Here is a 19,066-nt window from a genome sequence, read left to right on the forward strand (position 1 = left end):
TTTTAGAAAAAGTTTTATTGCCTATTTAGTTTTTAAGCGGTTAGCTACCTATCGATTACGGAAACTTCAACAAAGCCTCTACCTAGTATATATGATTTGTTTCTAACACATATAACATATGTTATATAAAATCAAGACTATCAAACAACACAATCGTTCGGTTTTTTAATATTTTTTCCGATTTTGTTTGTCAATGAAATAAATTTATAATTGTTATATAAAAAAAAGTTTATGTATAGGAGCATTTGGTGTTGAGATTAAATTTCCGTGACATCAGCTGATGGCGATCGGGCCCTGTGACAAAATTCGAAGTCAGCATGAAGTTTAGCTGATAACATTATCAACGCGTTGGATTTAAACTTTAAGGAGAAATGTATAGCGAGAAATATCATATTTGAACCCAATGCTACACGAAACCAGCAGGCATTTCCGATTTATGTGTTAAATTGAAGCCTGAATCGAACAGGTGGTCAAAATGGCGTTGGACACCTTGTGTATTTATATACAATGTATAGAGGGGGGAGAATGTTTCCATATTTGGCTAATTTAGAGACTTACTGATAAGAATCCAGATGCCTGTGATTGATTATAAGACACCCCTCATGAACAATAAATATTTGACAGAATTATGCTACTGGGCACAGGGAGGACGGGTTAATTACTGGCTAAAGGGGTTGAAGGTTATTACCGACTGCAAAACACCGGAGAATCTCTCGATCTAGTTTCATTTTCCAAAATATTAAGGCATCCCTTTAATTAACTTAAGTAATACTAGTACGCAAAGAAAGCCTTTATATAAAAATACTGAATACATCTTAAGTTGTACAGTTATGGATTACTTCCATAATGAAACGTTTTATTGAAATTATTTAATAGATGATAAAAGCTTTGTTTCCAGGGATAAATTCTGTACTCACTCTAATTATTACAAACGATTTTAAAGGATCACATTTTTATTTAAAAAAAAATAATGGGAGCCTGAAAATACTAAAATTAATTTTTAAAAAATTGGAGAAAAAATTAAATTGGAATTCGGTCCTATTCTAAAAATCAGCCGATATAAAATATGCACAGAAAAAAGAGGCATGAAAAATCTTGACGATAAGCACAAATTGAAAATTATATCTAATGAATGATTATATTTGAAAGTTTGCTAAATTCCTATGCAAGGTATAAGTTGTAAAAATACTTTTTAAATTTAATTTGAATTTGTCCAATTTATTAATTATCATTTTGAGCCTTTGAGAAGAAATAAAAATTTAAATACAGATGCTTACAGACATATTGATAGAAATTCACATAATTGTTTTTAGTTAAAAAAATGTATTGCTTGTGCGACATATTGAAGAAAGTGACAATGATACCTAGGTAATTCTTGCAATGGATAATTAAATTGTTTGTTATAAACTGACTTTTAGTGAACCTTTGAATTTTTAAAATACTAGTATTGATGGATTAAACAACAACTTTCCTTACCACACGTTTTTTGTTGTTTTTTTATTCTTTTTTTTCAATATTTCATGAAAATATTTGCCAAATACTCAGTATATATTCATTTATACATATCGTGCAAGACTCTTTTTTAAATAATTGTCATATACCATTTATTTAAATTATTCGAACATTTAATTGTATGAAAAGTCAATAATGTACATTTCTTAAAACTTTATTATCTTGTTTGCTTGTCTTTCTTCCTGTGAGAGAAATAGTTCATAATATTAATAAACAGATGTACTCAGTATCGGTATCAAATTACAGAATGAACAGCGATTGGTCTCAAAAGAAAAACGGATCTTTGAAAGTTCCGGTGCCTAGGAGAAGTAAGCTTCTCCAATGACAGGTCACACCTGCTGACCGGCAATGAGCCTACGAAACTGAAGCTCTCTGAAATTAATTAATTCTCTGCTCGTCCATCCGTTTTTCTCAGACTAGCCAGCTAAAGATCTATGTACAGTACTCCAAATCAATTAATCTAAAGAATTTGAATTATCATTTTTTCTTTTTGAGTTGTTTGCTATAGTAGCCTTTACAGTTACCTAATTTCAGAATCAATAGAGCATGAAAGCCAATTAAATTTGCAACATCAACATAATTTTTTTTTCGTTCTGAGCACGTTTGGACGCCACCAATGGAGACAATTGGGGAGAAATTTTTGAAATTGAACTTCCTGTCTTTCAAACTAAAAGTCTCAGGTTGATATTTTGAAACAAACATTTGTGACATCAGTCTGGAATGTTATTGGTTATACCATTTAGTTAAGTACTACAAAATTTAGTGTGTCTGCTTCTTCGCTGATGACATTGGGAAAAGATATGCATGCCTACTTTAATAGCATCATTCAATGCATTTTTTGTTATTGTACACTGTACATATTCGATGAAAGCATGCTAACCGCTTTTCAGTACTTTGATTTAAAATCTCATATATGTTACGTTTTAGTGCAAAAACGTCACACAATAATTTACGCGCATTAATTTGCAAAATTTGTTCAATTAATAATGTTTTTAAGTTTTGTGTGAGTTATTGCATGGTGTGTGAATCACACAGACTTGTCATAGGCATATTTTATGAAGCGCGCTAATAAATATAATTTTATTTTACGTAAAAAACTGATTATTTAAACTATTTTGTGTCGAGATCATTATTATATTGTTCGTTGTAACATAGTGTAGATTCCTAATTATACGCGAGGAATTAATTTCCGCGTAATTTCGCGATAAGCATCGTTCGCAAAAAAAATATTTCTCGTTTTTATTTTTATGGTGCTGAAATCTATGTACATTTTTAAGGAATCACTGTCTAGTTCGTATAGTATGCCAGGGCATCAACGATAGTGGGAAACATGGGATAATTTGCATAACGGGCGAAGCCCGTTATGCTTAAATTATCCCATGTTTCCCACTATCGTTGATGTCCCTGGCATACTATACGAACTAGACAGTGATTCCTTATATTTCCGTTTCACTGTGAAATAAAATTGTATATTTATATTTTTAAAATGTTGACATAGATTTAAACTACATGAAGACTCCCTTGCCATTTTCCATAGCCCTCTCCCACTGACGTCAAACACAATTGCAGCCGCACGAGATTTTCATGCATATTTGGCATCCTTCGCCTCAGACACAGAGACAGATGCGCACGAGATTTGCATGTATATTAAGCCTCCCCAACTCCTGACCTTTCGACCTGCCTAATTTACATTCCGACAGGTTTATCAATAAATTAACTCCGCTAAATTTCAAAGAGTTATCACAGAGACAAAAATAAGAAATGGAAATATTACTTGATCAACCGTCCATTCGCAAATTATAATTCTCGCGTTATGAAGTTAAAGAGCCAGTTCGCGGAAAAAAGCACTCGCGAAAAATAAGGAATTTACAGTAGCTAATATGTACGTAATTTTTCTTAAGGTTTAATTTGTAGGGGTTCAAAACATTAATTCATTCAGACCATAGCAGGCCTAATATTATGCCTATATATCGAACAAGAGGCCCAGAGGCCACAGCGCTCACCTGAGCACATCGGCTAGGAAAAAGCACATATCAGATCAGAACGGAAAGTTTACTGAGGTGATGGTGGGGGGAAAGGGGGCTTGAATTTTAACCCCCCCCAGGGGTTCATGATTTGAACTAGAATCTACACTACCTTAGGATGATTCCATATAAATATCACTGATCATGGCTTTGAAGTACTTGAAAAGAAGATTTTAAATATATTGGTTTCCCAATATATCCCTATGTAAAACTTGGGTCGGCCATTTTGGCCCCACCCTAGCCCAAGGAGTCATGATTTGAACAAACCTGAATCTACACTATCTGAGGATAATTTCACACGAGTTTTATCTTTCCTGTCTCAATGGTTCTTGAGAAGAAGATTTTTAAAGATTTTTCCTATATCTTCCTATGTAAAACATGGGTCGGCCATTTCGGCCCCGCCCTAGCCCCGGGGGTCATGATTTGAACAAATTTGAATCTACACTACCTCAGGATGATTCCACATGAGTTTTATATTTCCTGGCCCAGTGGTTCTTGAGAGGAAGATTTTTAAAGATTTTTCCTATATATTCCTTTGTAAAACTTGGGTCGGCCATTGTGGCCCCACCCTAGCCTGGGGGGTCAAGATTTGAACAAACTTGAGTCTACACTACCTGAGAATGATTCCACATGAGTTTCATCTTTCCTAACCCCGTGGTTCTTGAGAAATTTTTAAAGATTTTTCCTATATATTCCTATGTAAAACTTGGGTCGGCCATTTTGGCCCCGCCCTAGCCCCAGGGCTCATGATTTGAACAAACTTGAATTTTCACTACCTAAGAATGATTCCACATGAGTTTCATCTTTCCTGTTCAAGTGGTTCTTGAGAAGAAGATTTTTAAAAATTTTTCCTATATATTCCTATGTTAAACTTGGGTTGGCCATTTTGGCCCCACCCTTGCCCCGGGGGTCATCATTTGAACAAACTTGAACCTACACTACCTGAGGATGATTCCACATGAGTTTCATCTTTTCTGGCCCAGTGGTTCTTGAGAAGAAGAAATTTTTAAAGATTTTTCCTATAAATTCCTATGTAAAACTTGGGTCGGCCATTTTGGCCCCACCCTTGCCCCGGGGGTCATGATTTGAACAAACTTGAATCTACACTACCTGAGGATGATTCCACATGATTTTCATCTTTCCTAGCCCAGTGGTTCTTGAGAAGAAGATTTTTAAAGATTTTTCCTATATACTACTATGTAAAACTTTGATCGGCCATTGTGGCCCCACCCTAGCCTGGGGGGTCAAGATTTGAACAAACTTGAGTCTACACTACCTGAGAATGATTCCACATGAGTTTCATCTTTCCTAACCCCGTGGTTCTTGAGAAATTTTTAAAGATTTTTCCTATATATTCCTATGTAAAACTTGGGTCGGCCATTTTGGCCCCGCCCTAGCCCCAGGGCTCATGATTTGAACAAACTTGAATTTTCACTACCTAAGAATGATTCCACATGAGTTTCATCTTTCCTGTTCAAGTGGTTCTTGAGAAGAAGATTTTTAAAAATTTTTCCTATATATTCCTATGTTAAACTTGGGTTGGCCATTTTGGCCCCACCCTTGCCCCGGGGGTCATCATTTGAACAAACTTGAACCTACACTACCTGAGGATGATTCCACATGAGTTTCATCTTTCCTGGCCCAGTGGTTCTTGAGAAGAAGAAATTTTTAAAGATTTTTCCTATAAATTCCTATGTAAAACTTGGGTCGGCCATTTTGGCCCCACCCTTGCCCCGGGGGTCATGATTTGAACAAACTTGAATCTACACTACCTGAGGATGATTCCACATGATTTTCATCTTTCCTAGCCCAGTGGTTCTTGAGAAGAAGATTTTTAAAGATTTTTCCTATATATTCCTATGTAAAACTTGGGTCGGCCATTGTGGCCCCACCCTTGCCCCGGGGGTTATGACTTGAACAAACTTGAATCTACACTACCTGAGGATGCTTCCACATGAGTTTCATCTTTCCTGGCCCAGCGGTTCTGGAGAAGAAGATTTTTTAAAAATGCCATTAATTTTTAACAAATTCATGATTATCTCCCCTTGGAAAAGGGCGTGGCCCTTCATTTGAACAAACTTGAATCCCTTTCACCTAAGGATACTTTGTGGCAAGTTTGGTTGAAATTGGCCCAGTGGTTCTTGAGAAGAAGATGAAAATGTAAAAAGTTTACGACGACAACGACGGACAAATTTTGATCAGAAAAGCTCACTTGAGCCTTCAGCTCAGGTGAGCTAATAAAAAGCATTACAGCTGATCAGAAACTAGAGGAAATGTGAACACGGAGCTCACTTGCTCCTTCGAACGGTCCCTGCAAATTTCTCTGGGCTATATAACTTTTGTTATTGGGAAACAATAAAAGCTCATACTTGGTATGCAGTCTCAGCTTGCTTAATTTAATTATCATCCTGCAGAATGTATTAAAATTAACCCTATTATTAGGTTATTATGCGGCAAGTTCAAGGTGACTGACAGTAAAAATATAAATTCCCCCATGCTTATACATTTACTACTCATTTGACCTTGTATTGGAGTTTATTTATCACCAGAAAATCAAACAAAATACAAAGATTGTTAAACCCCTTGACAAGAGTTGTTACGACCTTGATCCAAGGTTATTCAAGTAGGTTCAAAGTGGCTGGTGGAAAAAATACTGGAAGCTTATACTTGGTAAAGATTGCTTTTCATTAAGTTCTGACCCAGGGATAAATAATTAGGCCATTCAATCACATTTAAGTCACAGGTACAAGTATAAAACTCTAGCCTGGACTCTAACACTGGAATCGAGAATCATCAGATGCTCAGACTTGGTACAAAGACTGCCAACATTCTTTGGATTTGTAATGACCTTAATACACCATCCTTTCTGTAAGTTCAAGGTCAATTAATGGCAGAAAAGTAAAAAAAAAATCTTCCTGACTTAAACTTTGTAGGGTCATTACAAGATATACAATAAAACTCAGAAAACAGATAGTGGTAATATCTTTTAATAGACTTTGAATAAAAATAATATTATAAATTGATGAGTCATGAACAGGGATTAATATATAAACATGTATAAACACTGTATAAAATTAATATCACAGACAATATTTCAGAAAAAAATTATTCACAAAAAAAACTTCCTATGACCCTTTTTCCCTTGTTTCAACTTAAGTTTAATTAAAAGTCAATCATTTTCTTGACAGAATATATTTTACCATAGGAACTAAAACCCCTCAGAAGCTTGTATATGTATATAAGGCTTTCTGTAGGCATATCAGTTAAATATGAGCCATGCAAAACAGCATTAAGTAATGTTCTGGGTTATAATATGGTGTATAATCAGATGTGGTGTCATTGTTTTACAACTCTTGCATAAAGTCCTGCCAGTTGCATTCTAATGAAATTAGTAATACTTTTTAAAATAAAAATAATCTTAACTTTTCCAAATTATTAAAAAAAAAATATCAGGGTTATACTGTAAATGATACAGTTATTGTGACCTTTCTCCGTTACTACTAAAAAAAATCTTCAATCCCTTTATCTATTTTCATTCAATAGTCATGACCAAGGTTGTTCAAGTTTTTTGAAAAGTGGGTCAAATTTCAAGGTCAAAGTCACAGGGACATGCATATTCACATGCATGCAAGTATTTCATAAATACATGTATATAATTGTGAAATAAATTAATGAATCTACATAAGAATCAGCCAATATCAGGATTTTTCCTCCATGTGTAAAAGTTCCTCTTTACTATGTCCCTCTGGAATGTCAAGGTCAAACACAATAGGTGAATTGGTGGGTTTGTATCTCCTTGTACAGGTTGAAGCATTGATAAAGGTCGTGAACCCATCAGAAGTCATCCCATAACCTACAAAAATATCATTGTCATTAAATGTGCAAATCTCATTTTTTTGATAAAGAAGTTCAGAACAACAGGTCTGTTAACATGGTTAAAACTATAAATGGCAGCATGCAGCAGCCAATGAATATTTCAGAAAAAATAGGCCTATCCTTTAATATAAAGAATCTATATTCACGAATGAGGCAATTTCTGGCTACTAGAATTTCTTACTTTCATGAATGTGTCCAAACACATGGTACTTTGGTTTGACACGTTTCTGTACTGTATTGAGGAGCTCCACACAGCCTACATTATTGTTACCACCGGTCAGGTCCCCATGTCCTGTTAGAATAATTACAGGTGAGTCATTTCATCATAGAGACCAGAAAGGTCCGAAAATACCATTTCTCAGATAAGAAAAACATATATAGGCCTAATATGTATACTGTACATGCCAATTTATGAAATTAATGCAGCTTTAGGGTCTAGCATGTCCTGTTATTTTGACCAGAGGAGAGCTAAGGTGTTTCAAATCTTTTCACATAATTAAATAATCTATTCACTCAGGATCTTACCACAAGGAGGGGTATGGGTCATTAAAATATCAGTATTTTCTGGTATTTTGTCCCAACATTTCTTTAATCCTGCTCCCCTACGCGGCTGAAAAGCCATTCCCTTGAAGTGCTTTGGTGACCTGCATATACAGAAACGCAGTCAAGAAATTCTCTTTTTTAAAAGTGATCCAAAGGTATTAATAGAAAATTAGCATGATATAAACCATTTTGTGTTCAAAACTATTAATTTTGCATACCTGTAAGACTGTGTTGGTTGCTTCAGGTTACATGTATCCCATCTTGAGACCCCCCCCCCCCCCCATTACAAGACATTAACTAAAATGTTTAAATTCTGTTTGTATGCACTGGGATTGAAATGAGCTCAATCATTGCTCATGTATAATGTAATAATGGTGTTTGTCAACTTACTGATAATTGAGCGAGCATATTTTATACATATACCAGTTGCAACATTTAAATATTATTTGTTTACTACAAAGGATTGGTATATATACAGGCAGAGGGGAATTCTACACAATCAGCAAGCACAAATCTAGCACTTCAAGAGAACAGCTTTTAGTTGGTCTGATATTTTATATGTTAAGGAATCCAAAGTGCAATGAGACTCCATAGTCTGATGGTCACGCTGTTGTGTGATAATCTGTGCCAAACCATGATGGTTAAAAACACCAAAGTCTGATGATGCAGAAAACAATAAATGTTTACAACCGTTATAGGACTACAGCACAAAAATGCAATGCCAAGGTCCCATTGTATAAAATAAATGCAATGAATATTAACTGCGAAGACTAACTCTCATCTTTTGAATAGACGCTACAGTCAAAAATATGTATCAATTTTAACTTGAATATCTTGGGTGAGTGCTGGACTAACCCAATTCAGTTGAATAGTCTGTGAGGACTAACACTTAATCTCTCAGAGGGGTTCAAAGTAACACATTATCAGTCCAAAAGTGTTCAAGGACTAATCTTAACTAAGGGTAGTTTCTCTGGTTGGTGCAACCAATTAGCAAAATCAGTAAAATTGTATGAATAGGACAATTGCAGAACTGATGGCTTTTGAATGCAGGACAATGGCGTCAAATTATAGTGATGTCATAAATGTTAAAATTATAGTGATGTCATAAATGTTGATTATTTTTTGGCGTTTCAGACCATTGCACTTAAGCATGTCGCTTCTTGGTGGAAGCCAGCCATCAGATTTTGGCATCCGTCAGAACAGCATGCAATTGGGATTTGGCGCAGACTATTGCACTTTGGCATCATATCGCACTTTGGAGTCTTACATTACATGTACAAAGAAAGTTACAAAGAGGTCTTACCAACTGGGGGTCCATGTGTTATGAGGATATCAGTGTCAGCTGGGATTTTCTGCCATTTCTCTAACAGTTCCTTCCCTCTATTCACATTGAAACCCCAGTTACAAAAGACAGGTTGCCTGCAAGCGAGTTAATATCACACAATTTTTCTTTTTTTGTCTGAATCTGAGATACATGTGCAAGTTATCAATTAATTTAAAAAAAAACTATTTTAAATGAGTGCTTGCTGACCGTATACAATTCTTTATATTTTATTTTGAACTCGCTTGTAAAATTTAATTGCATATTGAATACTTTCGATCACTTTTTTTTTTTAGAGAGAGAGCTTTATTTTTGCATAAATACACGAGCATGTTGACTGCTTGCAAAAATTACTTTCTCACATTTAAGTAAAGATTATATATGTATATACCCGGTACAACAAAGACCATACCTCGCGAAAAATTTTTGTCTCACTTACAAATATTAAATAATTTTCTTGTGAAAAATATGTTGTCATGAATATATGCAGTATTCTTCTGAAAATCTTAAAAGATATTAATTTTTTAGCAATTATAGAAATAAATGTTTATGGTGAAAAAAAAATGACTATGACACTATGACTTACCAGGGTGCACCATAGACCTTGATCCCACAAATACTGACTGAAGAATCTAGGAGATAGATGGCATTTGTTAACATTTTGCTGACAGATTTAAGTCCCCTGGCTTTAAGGTAAGACTCTATCTCAGATTTTCGCAATCCAAATGACAACAGAGTTGAATCACTGAGCTCTTCATCCAAAGTTAAATCATGGTTTCCAGCTACAAGGATCTTTAGTTGGTATGGCAGAGAACCTGTAGTATATTTAAATAACAATATGGATAATTATTACTCATAATAGTTTCAAACAATAACATTAAAATGGCATCATATAAAATGTAATTTTATTTACATGTACTCCAGTGCATTTCTAGTGTTAAAATCCTCATCTTTATAAAAACAGACACCTACATGTATATATATATATATATATATATATATATATATTTATCTCATACGTGTTGGTGATACAGGCCGTTGGATAAACTTGTGCTTTATCAACGGGTAGATGCTTTATCAATAGCACTTCCGGTTTTGACACGATCCCTCGCTTCAAGATTTTATTTTATTGAAACTTTTATTTGTGAAAATTGTTGCCCTTATAAAATGAATGTTAAAGAGTAGTTATATCGTAAAAAGCAAGAAAAAGACTGGTATATGTCAAAGAAGTGTCTTATTTTATCAAGGAACCCGTTGGCTATTTGAAGACAGATGTTAACACCCCCCCCCCCCCTTAAATCGTTTTCGGAGAAAGTAAAGCCTACCAGTTAACTTGTTGTTATGAGACTCCTTTGACATCTTTAACAATGCTTTCTTATATTATACTACGTATGCCTACCTAGTAATCTAGGTGTAACTTACCATGGATCAGCAAACAATCTAGACAAAGTCTAGGCCCCTAGCCTTGCCTAGCACGATTTGTACTGTCATCGTAAAAAGAGTTGATTTTCACGATCCCCATAGTCCTAACAACTTTCAGTCAGAAGTTCGTTTGATGTACAGCTCCAACAATTGTCACATGATGTTTTCAAAGACACAGATATCAACGGTGCTACGTCATCAAGTTATACGTCATCAATTTGATTTTGGCAGTCATTCATGTAGTTTCGCAGGGGAAGTCTCAAAGTTTTGTTAAAATTAAAGTCGTATGAGATAAATAGAACATCTATAATTGTGTGATTTGATATTGGCTTTATCCAACTCGTTGAAATGGTGTATATTCGCTCGGCAAGCCTCGCGAATATATACACCATTTCAACTCGTTGGATAAAGCCAATATCTATATACCTGATGTAATTAAAAAAAAATCATACAGAACTGGTTTAATATTACATAAAGTAAAAGTTTATGAAATAAGAAGTTTTTCCCTTAATGAAGGTTAATATAATACATGTATTTATCTCATACGTGTGGGTGATACAGGCCGTTGGATAAACTTGTGCTTTATCAACAGGTAGATGCTTTATCAATAGCACTTCCGGTTTTGACACGATCCCTCGCTTCAAAATTTTATTTGAAACTTTTATTTGTGATCCCTATTATTGCCCTAATAAAATGAATGATAAAGAGCGATAACATCGTTAAAAGCAAGAAAAAGACTCGTATATGTCAAAGAAGTGTCTCATTTTATCAAGGAACCTGTATTGGCTACTTGAAGACAGATGTTACCCCCCCCCCCCTTTAAATCGTTTTCGGAAAAAGTAAAGCCTACCAGTTAAGTTGTTGTTATAAGATTCCTTTAACATCTTCAATAATGCTGTCTTATATTATACTACGTATGCCTACCTAGTAACGTAGGTGTAACTTACCATGGATCAACAATGAATCTACCAGTAGGCCCCTAGCCTTGCCTATCACGTTTTGTACTGCCATCGTCCAAACGAGTTCATTTTCATGATCCAATGGTCCTTACAACTGTCAGTCAGAAGTCCGTTCGATGTAAAGCTCCAGCAATTGTCACATAATGTTTTCAAAGACGCAGATAGCAAAAATTCTAAATTTTGAACAAGATCTACTTTCTTTCGAGGGATGTCAACATCAACGGTGCTACGTCATCAAGTTGTACGTCATCAATTTGAATTTAGCAATCATTCATGTAGTTTCGCAGGGGAAGTCTCAAAGTTTTGTTAAAATGAAAGTCGTATGAGATAAATAGAACATCTATAATTGTGTAATTTGATAGTGGCTTCATCCAACTCGTTGAAATGGTGTATATTCACTGGGCAAGCCTTTTGAATATATACACCATTTCAATTCGTTGGATAAAGCCAATATCAAATCACACAATATAGATATCCTCTATATATAAATATAGCACTTCTATTTTCTCAGACACATCCAATTTGAAATACAAAGTTACATCCCTTTTTACAAAATGATCAATACCTAAGTAGGAGTTAAATTTCTCTATCTCTGTAAGATTTCCTCTCATTGTGAAGTCCCCAGCATGAAGAAGCACGTCTCCTGCAGGCATACGTAACCCTGACCTCTCAATCTTCCCGTGGGTGTCAGAGATACAGACAAACCTGATCTTGTCGGGGGTGACAGGGGTGACCGGGTCTGGGTGGGGACATCGGATGTGCTGCTGGTGGATCCGAATTCTCTCCCAGGCCTTTGTTGGATTTGCTGTGTCTTTGTCAACCGTTATTTCTTCACTGCCTGACATCATTTAGATTCCTATAAACATAGAGTGTAAAATCAGATATATGTATATCTATTATAGTACTACATGGAATTTAATAATAAAGAAATCCTTTAAAGATTAGTAAAAAATTAAAGCAAATGTTTTACATGACTTTAGCTATATTACCTAGAGATACTGTGAGCACTATGGTTTTGGAAACCCGAAATAAGTGTCAGATCATAAGTGAAACAGGAGGAGCACAATATGTAATAAAATTACCCATACACGTAATCGGGAGAATGCAACTGACTAGACTGGGATTCAAACCCGAGCTCCAGTCAGGTGCTCTACCAACTGAGCTACCGCTTATCAAATCAGTCTGACTACCCCATTCCTCCCTCCTGAGGGAGGAATGGGGGTAGTCAGAGTGATTTGATCAGTTTAAGGACGGAGGAATGGGGTAGTCAGACTGATTTGATAACCGGTAGCTCAGTTGGTAGAGCACCTGACTGGAGCTTGGGTTTGACCTTTAAGTTAAAGGTCTATGACCCCAAAAGTCAACAACCCAGACTCTTCCTTAACTGGTATGTCTTTAGTATGCTTCCAGAGCATGGCAATTTGGCACCAAATTTAATGCAATTTAAGAGGAGAAAAATGCAGCGGACAAAACGGTGGACACCCTATAAAGTCTCAAGTCAGGTGCTCTACCAACTGAGCTATCGCCAACAGTGATCAAACCCACCTGACCACCACACATGCATATATTCTGTGGTCTACTAATACTATGCATCTTAGGAGCGTCTGACTTTCAATATTATTATCAGGGTTTACATCATTACATGTAAATAAATGACATTGCATCCTCAGGAAGATCCTGAACAGCATTATTTGAGTAAAGATGAATGTATAATTCCCTGTTTACGAGAATTTCATATATCTTTATAATTTACTTAGCATACAACTGATATATATAGGTTTCCATACATCTTTATCACATTGTACTGCAAAAACAGGAACACCTATTGACCTAACGTTACCTTCCCCATATAAAAAAGCTGTTACCAATTCATAACAAGATTTCCTTGTTTCATCTGGTTTTCCAAGTTTTCATTTTCTATTTTTACAAGTCCAGGCAGAAACAAGAATGTCTGCAATTTACGTTTCTTGTCATAGCTACAAATAGTATCAACTTCTAGTTGTTGTTTACTTCGTGTTATACGTATATGCTGTGATGCTTGATCGGAAATTTTATTTCCGGATTAATAACATTATTTTGTTTGCTAAGAAAAATGATTATTATTATTCATTACGGTTTTTAATAAATGATAATTTGATATACGTTTTTTAAATGAATAATATTGATATTTTGACACATAGGTGCCGGAACACGGGGAGGGGGGCTTAGCCCCCTCCTTTTTTTGCAAAGCCTTACTCATGTACCTTTTTTTGTTGGTTATGAAGCCCTCCCCCTTTCAATTTGCCCCCAACACTAAATGTAAGATAAATACTAAAACCTGACAATAACTTGTCAATCACTTGCAATTAAAATCATAAATATTTTTACAAATCTGAAATTGGTTTCTAAAATTATTTATCACTTTGCAAATTGAAGTGAATAGTCAAGGATTAAGAAAATTTTGCATGTTTAATACAGGTCAATATACTTAACCATGAATAATACCAATTGATAAACTATGGGTATGTCAATAGCTGGTCAAAGTCAGTCTGAAATCCCAACAATTTTTCTATATGTAATTAAACCTCAATATCTTCAATTCTTGGATACTTCAAAGTCTTTAAACTTCCTTGATAATTTCCCTTTGAATTCTAGATAATGAGGTTTGACTGTAGGTATTGTATTAAAAAAAGTTAAGATATTTCAAGGCTTTTATTGCACTGAAGTTACCATAAATAAAACATGTAAGTGATATTACTGTCTAAATAGCACTAGATAGTTTATCCCCCCCCAAAAAAAAATTATAATGCAGTCTTTTCTGCATTAAGAAACAGGTTGACAAGTTTTAAACAATGCAAAAGAGGTATAACTTTCAAGATTTTCCATCCTTTTTCGAGCAAACAATAATTAACATCAGCAAAATGAATTAAAGAATTAAGTACGTTAGTTATTATACGGAGGCCCAGTATTTTCCGTTATATAATATACAGGTTTGCTAAAATTTTAAATATATGTGCATGTACTGGATGATTTGTAGTTTTAGAATATGCGAAGCAAAATTTTCACACTCTGTCATTTAGACGTATAGATCACGTTTAAAGATCCGTTTTTTCCGGATATTGCTAGTTTTTCCACTATTTTCGACAGATATTTCTAAAATTGAAGTAGTGCACACTCCTCGAGCAAAATAAAACACGTATATTTCAAAACATTTTGATGAAAGACGGATGAAAATAGGGATAAGATTTTGCTCGAGGAATGTGCAGTATATATGTTTATTTTGACTTTACAGTACTATACTTGTCAAAATTTCTAAGTCCCCACTTTTATTATTCTAAGTATTTAAAAACCTTAAAATCAATTGACAAGTTGCCTATAATTTTGCCTTTATTTTTCAATGCTTACCTGTTACGGCTACAAAATTTGTAATCGAATGTGTAATTACTCGACCGTGACCGATTTTGTTAAAAAGCATGACGTGCGAGTTTCATATGTTTTCGGGTGTATCTTTTATTTATTTAAATTTCCATGTGTTCTCTATCTTTAGTTGTTCACGAAAAACAGAAAAAAGCTTGATTAAAATGCCGTGTATGTCCGTACAACAATGTGCAAGTGAAGTTGACAAGGCCAAAGCTGGTGATAGTAGAGGAGAGTTGTATTTCCTTCCCCTGTATTTGTTTATTTTACTTAAAACTTTAAAAATATCGTCAAAAAGTTGAACAAAGCTTGCATGAATTCCTTACAATCATTAAAAATCGCTAAATTTTCAACAAATACCACTAAACCATCCTAGTGTTTATCCGGAAATTCACTGAAACCGGAACCGGAAGTGCCCATGGTCAAAGTGTACAAATGTATACACAAACTGCAACTACCCATCAACAGGGCTACTGCATAAGAAATACTCACCATTATGGAAAGAACCTAACTGCGCGTGAAATTGCTCTGAACTCATTAAAAATTAATTGAGGTCTCCTTCATTATCAAAATTATAAGAAACGAACTGGAAGAGTGGGGAATGTGTGTAAGGAGGCCTGATGTACTTTAGGATTAATATTGTCGGGTACAAACAATTTCGGTAAGCTTCAATGTCATCCACATCTCAGCCCTATAGAACATGAATGGGACAAGATGGACGGGAGAGTGAGAGCTTTTCCAGCAGCAGAATCTAGCGTAACTATAGAGGACGACCTTGCAATACATGGAATAACCCTCAATAAAGATTTTTTCTTTAATAGTATGAACTTTGATAAGCAGTTGTCTTGCTCTTAATTCGTTTTAAAGAAGGATTAATGCAGTATTAAACGTTGCGAATTTTGAATTCTAGGGTACCTTTACGTTTCTGCATTTTGTGTTAAACCCTATCAATAAAATTAGATTAAGTGAAAAATAATTGTTTTGCTTCTTTTTATCCTGTATACTTATTAATTTATATTGTGTAAATAATTTAATATAAAAGCACTGTGAAGCAAAAACTTACCTGGGGACTTAGAAATTTTGATTAGTATATTTCCGGAGGCGGATTAAAAGTTCATTGAGAGGTGTATTTTATTTATGTGAAATTATATGACCACAATTCATACAAAATGTTAATAAATATATAATTCATGCATCGGCGATATATTTATTTTTCATGTAAGTCTATTTGTCAAGAAAAATAGCATACAAACTTGAAAATACGAAAGTTTAATAAGGGAGATTTGACGATGTGTTAGGCCTAGCGTGCATCTGACAAACATTTCCAATAAGGGTCAAGAACAAATGAAAATTAAATTAAATTAAAAAGAAGTTCAATAGATTAATCGTATTAGCACAGAAGAATAAAAAGGGTTTGAATTTTATGCCAAAGGTATAATTTTATTTTGGAAACTGAGAGAGTTTATATAGCTACCGTTAGCAGATGTAAATAAATTACGTAATAATAACAAAGATGACGTCACAATAGATCCCGTTTGATTTTCTTATCATTATGATTTATTTTTCTTAACAAAACACTTATAATATAAAATATGATAACCCTTTGCAAAATCTGTTCAAATTAATCAATATTCTGAATCCATATATTGTTGCATTCTTATATAAACACACACACGTATATGTACGCTCCGGATAAAAAAAATATATCCTTCCCACAGTCAGATGGTTGATATAAAAAAAACGATACACCAGTCTATATTTTAAGAGATGTTATATTCCACAATGAATTAACAAAAAAAAGCCTATGTATATTTCACCTGGTATTATTTTTATTAAATAAAGATTGCTAGATAAATTAAAATTGACTGTCATTAATTATCTGTCAGGGATCCTGAAACGTCAATAGACGACGGATTTGGGAGCGACATATAAGTTAAAAAGAAAATTCAAGCACAAAACTTGGGGGTGGGGGTGGATGAGGGGGGTTTGTTGAAACAATTATTGTAAGAAATAGGGGGGGGGGGCATATTGCAAAGAAAAAATACTTAGTGCGGCGGCCCTTATAGATATACCGGAATTGTCACTCGGACTCCTGATCAGTCCCAATTTTACATGTATGTATTCCTTGTAAACGAGTGTTGTGAAAAAAGTTCAATTAGATTAAAATGCAATGTTCACAAAGTACTTATATATTCGTTTAATCACGAAAATCCTTGCGTTCAAGCCATAAACGGCATGCAGACTAAAAAAAATTAACCAGATCTTTCTATTTGTTTTGTTACCTTATATAAATATCGGGAACACTTCTAGTATACCGGTCCCCATAAATATGGCGCTAAAATAGGTGCCGCCGAAGGCGGTGTACAATATATAGACGATCGCGTGAGCGATCGACAAAATCGAAAAAGAAGCCACAAATTGCAAATTTGACCCCAAATTCGTGTTCCTTGTGAAAAAATGGGTTTAAAAAACTGGTTTTTAAACACAGTTTTTTAAATGAGAATTAAAAGATTTCGTAAAATAACGTACTTGTTTAGGAAGTAAATCTCCATCTTGCGTTGTTTAGGAATGTAGTCACATGATCAATTTTTGACGTAATCTCATAAATATTCATGAGTTGCGTCACTTATGTGTTGACGTAATGAAGAAATGCCTGATAGGACTCAAAGTCCAATGCTATTAAAATTGCGTGATTTTTGTGAGAAATACAGGGATTTAACAAATGTTAGCTAATTACTGGTCATCGATGGATTGAATTGTGCATCATTATCGATTTGAAAGGAAAAATATTCTGAATATTTGGACATGATTAGGAGGTCAGGATATCGAGCTGCAGTTAACGGCAAGTCGCTTTTACAATAACTTGCCTAAACTCAGCGCTGAAAATCGTCATGTTTCGACACGCAATACAGTTAAGGTGCGCAATGGAAATATCTATAAAATTTTGTATTTAAAAATGTATTCGTAATCAGGATGGCGATTATTTTTAGTACATTATTTATATCGGATAATTGTAATTATGATTAATAAGTACATATCGAGGACGATCATATTTTATATTAAGACTAGTCACGTGATGCGACAGTCGCGTGATTTTAGCACATTGACTTGCGAATTGATGTTAAATATAAATGTCACTAGTGCAAGGGCATAACCAAGTTAAATTTCCAAGTTTAGTATATAAATATTTTCAACACGCATAGTAGTTTCTAAAAAAGCTGCGATCCTGTCTAAATTCTCCAATTTTATTGTTAAAAGTATATTTGTATGACCGAATGCTATATTTTTTGCTGGTCGGCGGCATGAAATATTGATATAATTAAATTACTTTTAAGATTTCATCAGGATCGCAGCACTTTTCAGATACCTTAATAGTTCAAGAGTTGAATTGTAAAAGCTTATTATGATCCATAGAGTGTATGCCCTTGCACTAGATCAATTTATTACGACCCCCACATTACCCTCCGATGTACTTGCATACAAATATACGGCAGTGTCAATTAAATACGTAATGTACAGAAAATATAATAATAAAATAGTGAAGAAGACATTAAATTCAAGTTATTGGCCCATAGAATATATGTATATAATATTTTATTTAATTAGAGAATACATATTTAGTTGAAAAAATATTACTTGATCTGTCTCTCACTGCATACAAACTACGTCACGTTTTAAGAAATGACGTCATATTGACAAGTGTGTTGCAATCAGTGAATAGTTTATATCTTGTTGTGTGAGATTTAACTAAGGATAAAATAGCGCGCTGTAGTAAGTTTTTATGTAGTTTGATGATTTCTTACTGGTAAAATAAGCAAATCAACTCATTTTGTGGTATTTTAAAGAAATGTTGTATGACGTATATTTTGTATGATGTCATAGTCAAGTTTTCCCGTACAAATTAGGCTCCGCCTCCTTTTTGTAACCTTAACTGTGCTGCGCAATAGAGTTGATTTACCCGAACTTTCATTTCTTCAACTTTCCTGTTCTTTGTAAAGCAAAAATTTCGTGAA

General features: G+C 34.4%; 1 protein-coding gene across 3 annotated transcripts; it reads right to left on the reverse strand.

Annotated features, from left to right (window-relative positions):
- Positions 1 to 6,516: 6,516 nt before the first annotated feature.
- On the reverse strand, positions 6,517 to 13,688 carry LOC134271937 (metallophosphoesterase MPPED2-like). Of its 3 annotated transcripts, none has more exons than XM_062754167.1 (6): positions 13,523 to 13,688; positions 12,223 to 12,513; positions 9,863 to 10,091; positions 7,938 to 8,056; positions 7,594 to 7,704; positions 6,517 to 7,389 (listed from the first exon to the last, which is right to left on the reverse strand). In XM_062754167.1, exons 2-6 carry the CDS (start codon positions 12,503 to 12,505, stop codon positions 7,235 to 7,237), a joined length of 897 nt encoding a protein of 298 aa, XP_062610151.1. In that variant the 5' UTR covers positions 12,506 to 12,513; positions 13,523 to 13,688; the 3' UTR covers positions 6,517 to 7,234. The 3 variants fall into 3 exon arrangements, with proteins under 3 accessions (XP_062610151.1, XP_062610153.1, XP_062610152.1); XM_062754169.1 differs by lacking the exon at positions 7,938 to 8,056 and adding an exon at positions 9,259 to 9,374; XM_062754168.1 differs by having other exon boundaries at positions 13,498 to 13,688.
- Positions 13,689 to 19,066: the final 5,378 nt, after the last annotated feature.

Source organism: Saccostrea cucullata, unplaced genomic scaffold, assembly GCF_032062105.1.
Source record: "Saccostrea cucullata isolate Sc308-1 unplaced genomic scaffold, CSIRO_AGI_Scuc_v1 ctg1016, whole genome shotgun sequence".
Classification (NCBI taxonomy): Eukaryota; Metazoa; Mollusca; class Bivalvia; order Ostreida; family Ostreidae; genus Saccostrea; species Saccostrea cuccullata.

Bases quoted from the DNA above. Each gene is read 5' to 3' on its own strand.
- LOC134271937 (XM_062754167.1), bottom strand. From the start codon at position 12,505: ATGATGTCAGGCAGTGAAGAAATAACGGTTGACAAAGACACAGCAAAT. The intron at 10,092-12,222 runs GTATTGATCATT...AATATACTACAG, and splicing joins GAAATTTAACTCCTACTTAG to GTTCTCTGCCATACCAACTA. The intron at 8,057-9,862 runs GTAAGTCATAGT...CTGTATATGCAG, and splicing joins AAGGTCTATGGTGCACCCTG to GTCACCAAAGCACTTCAAGG.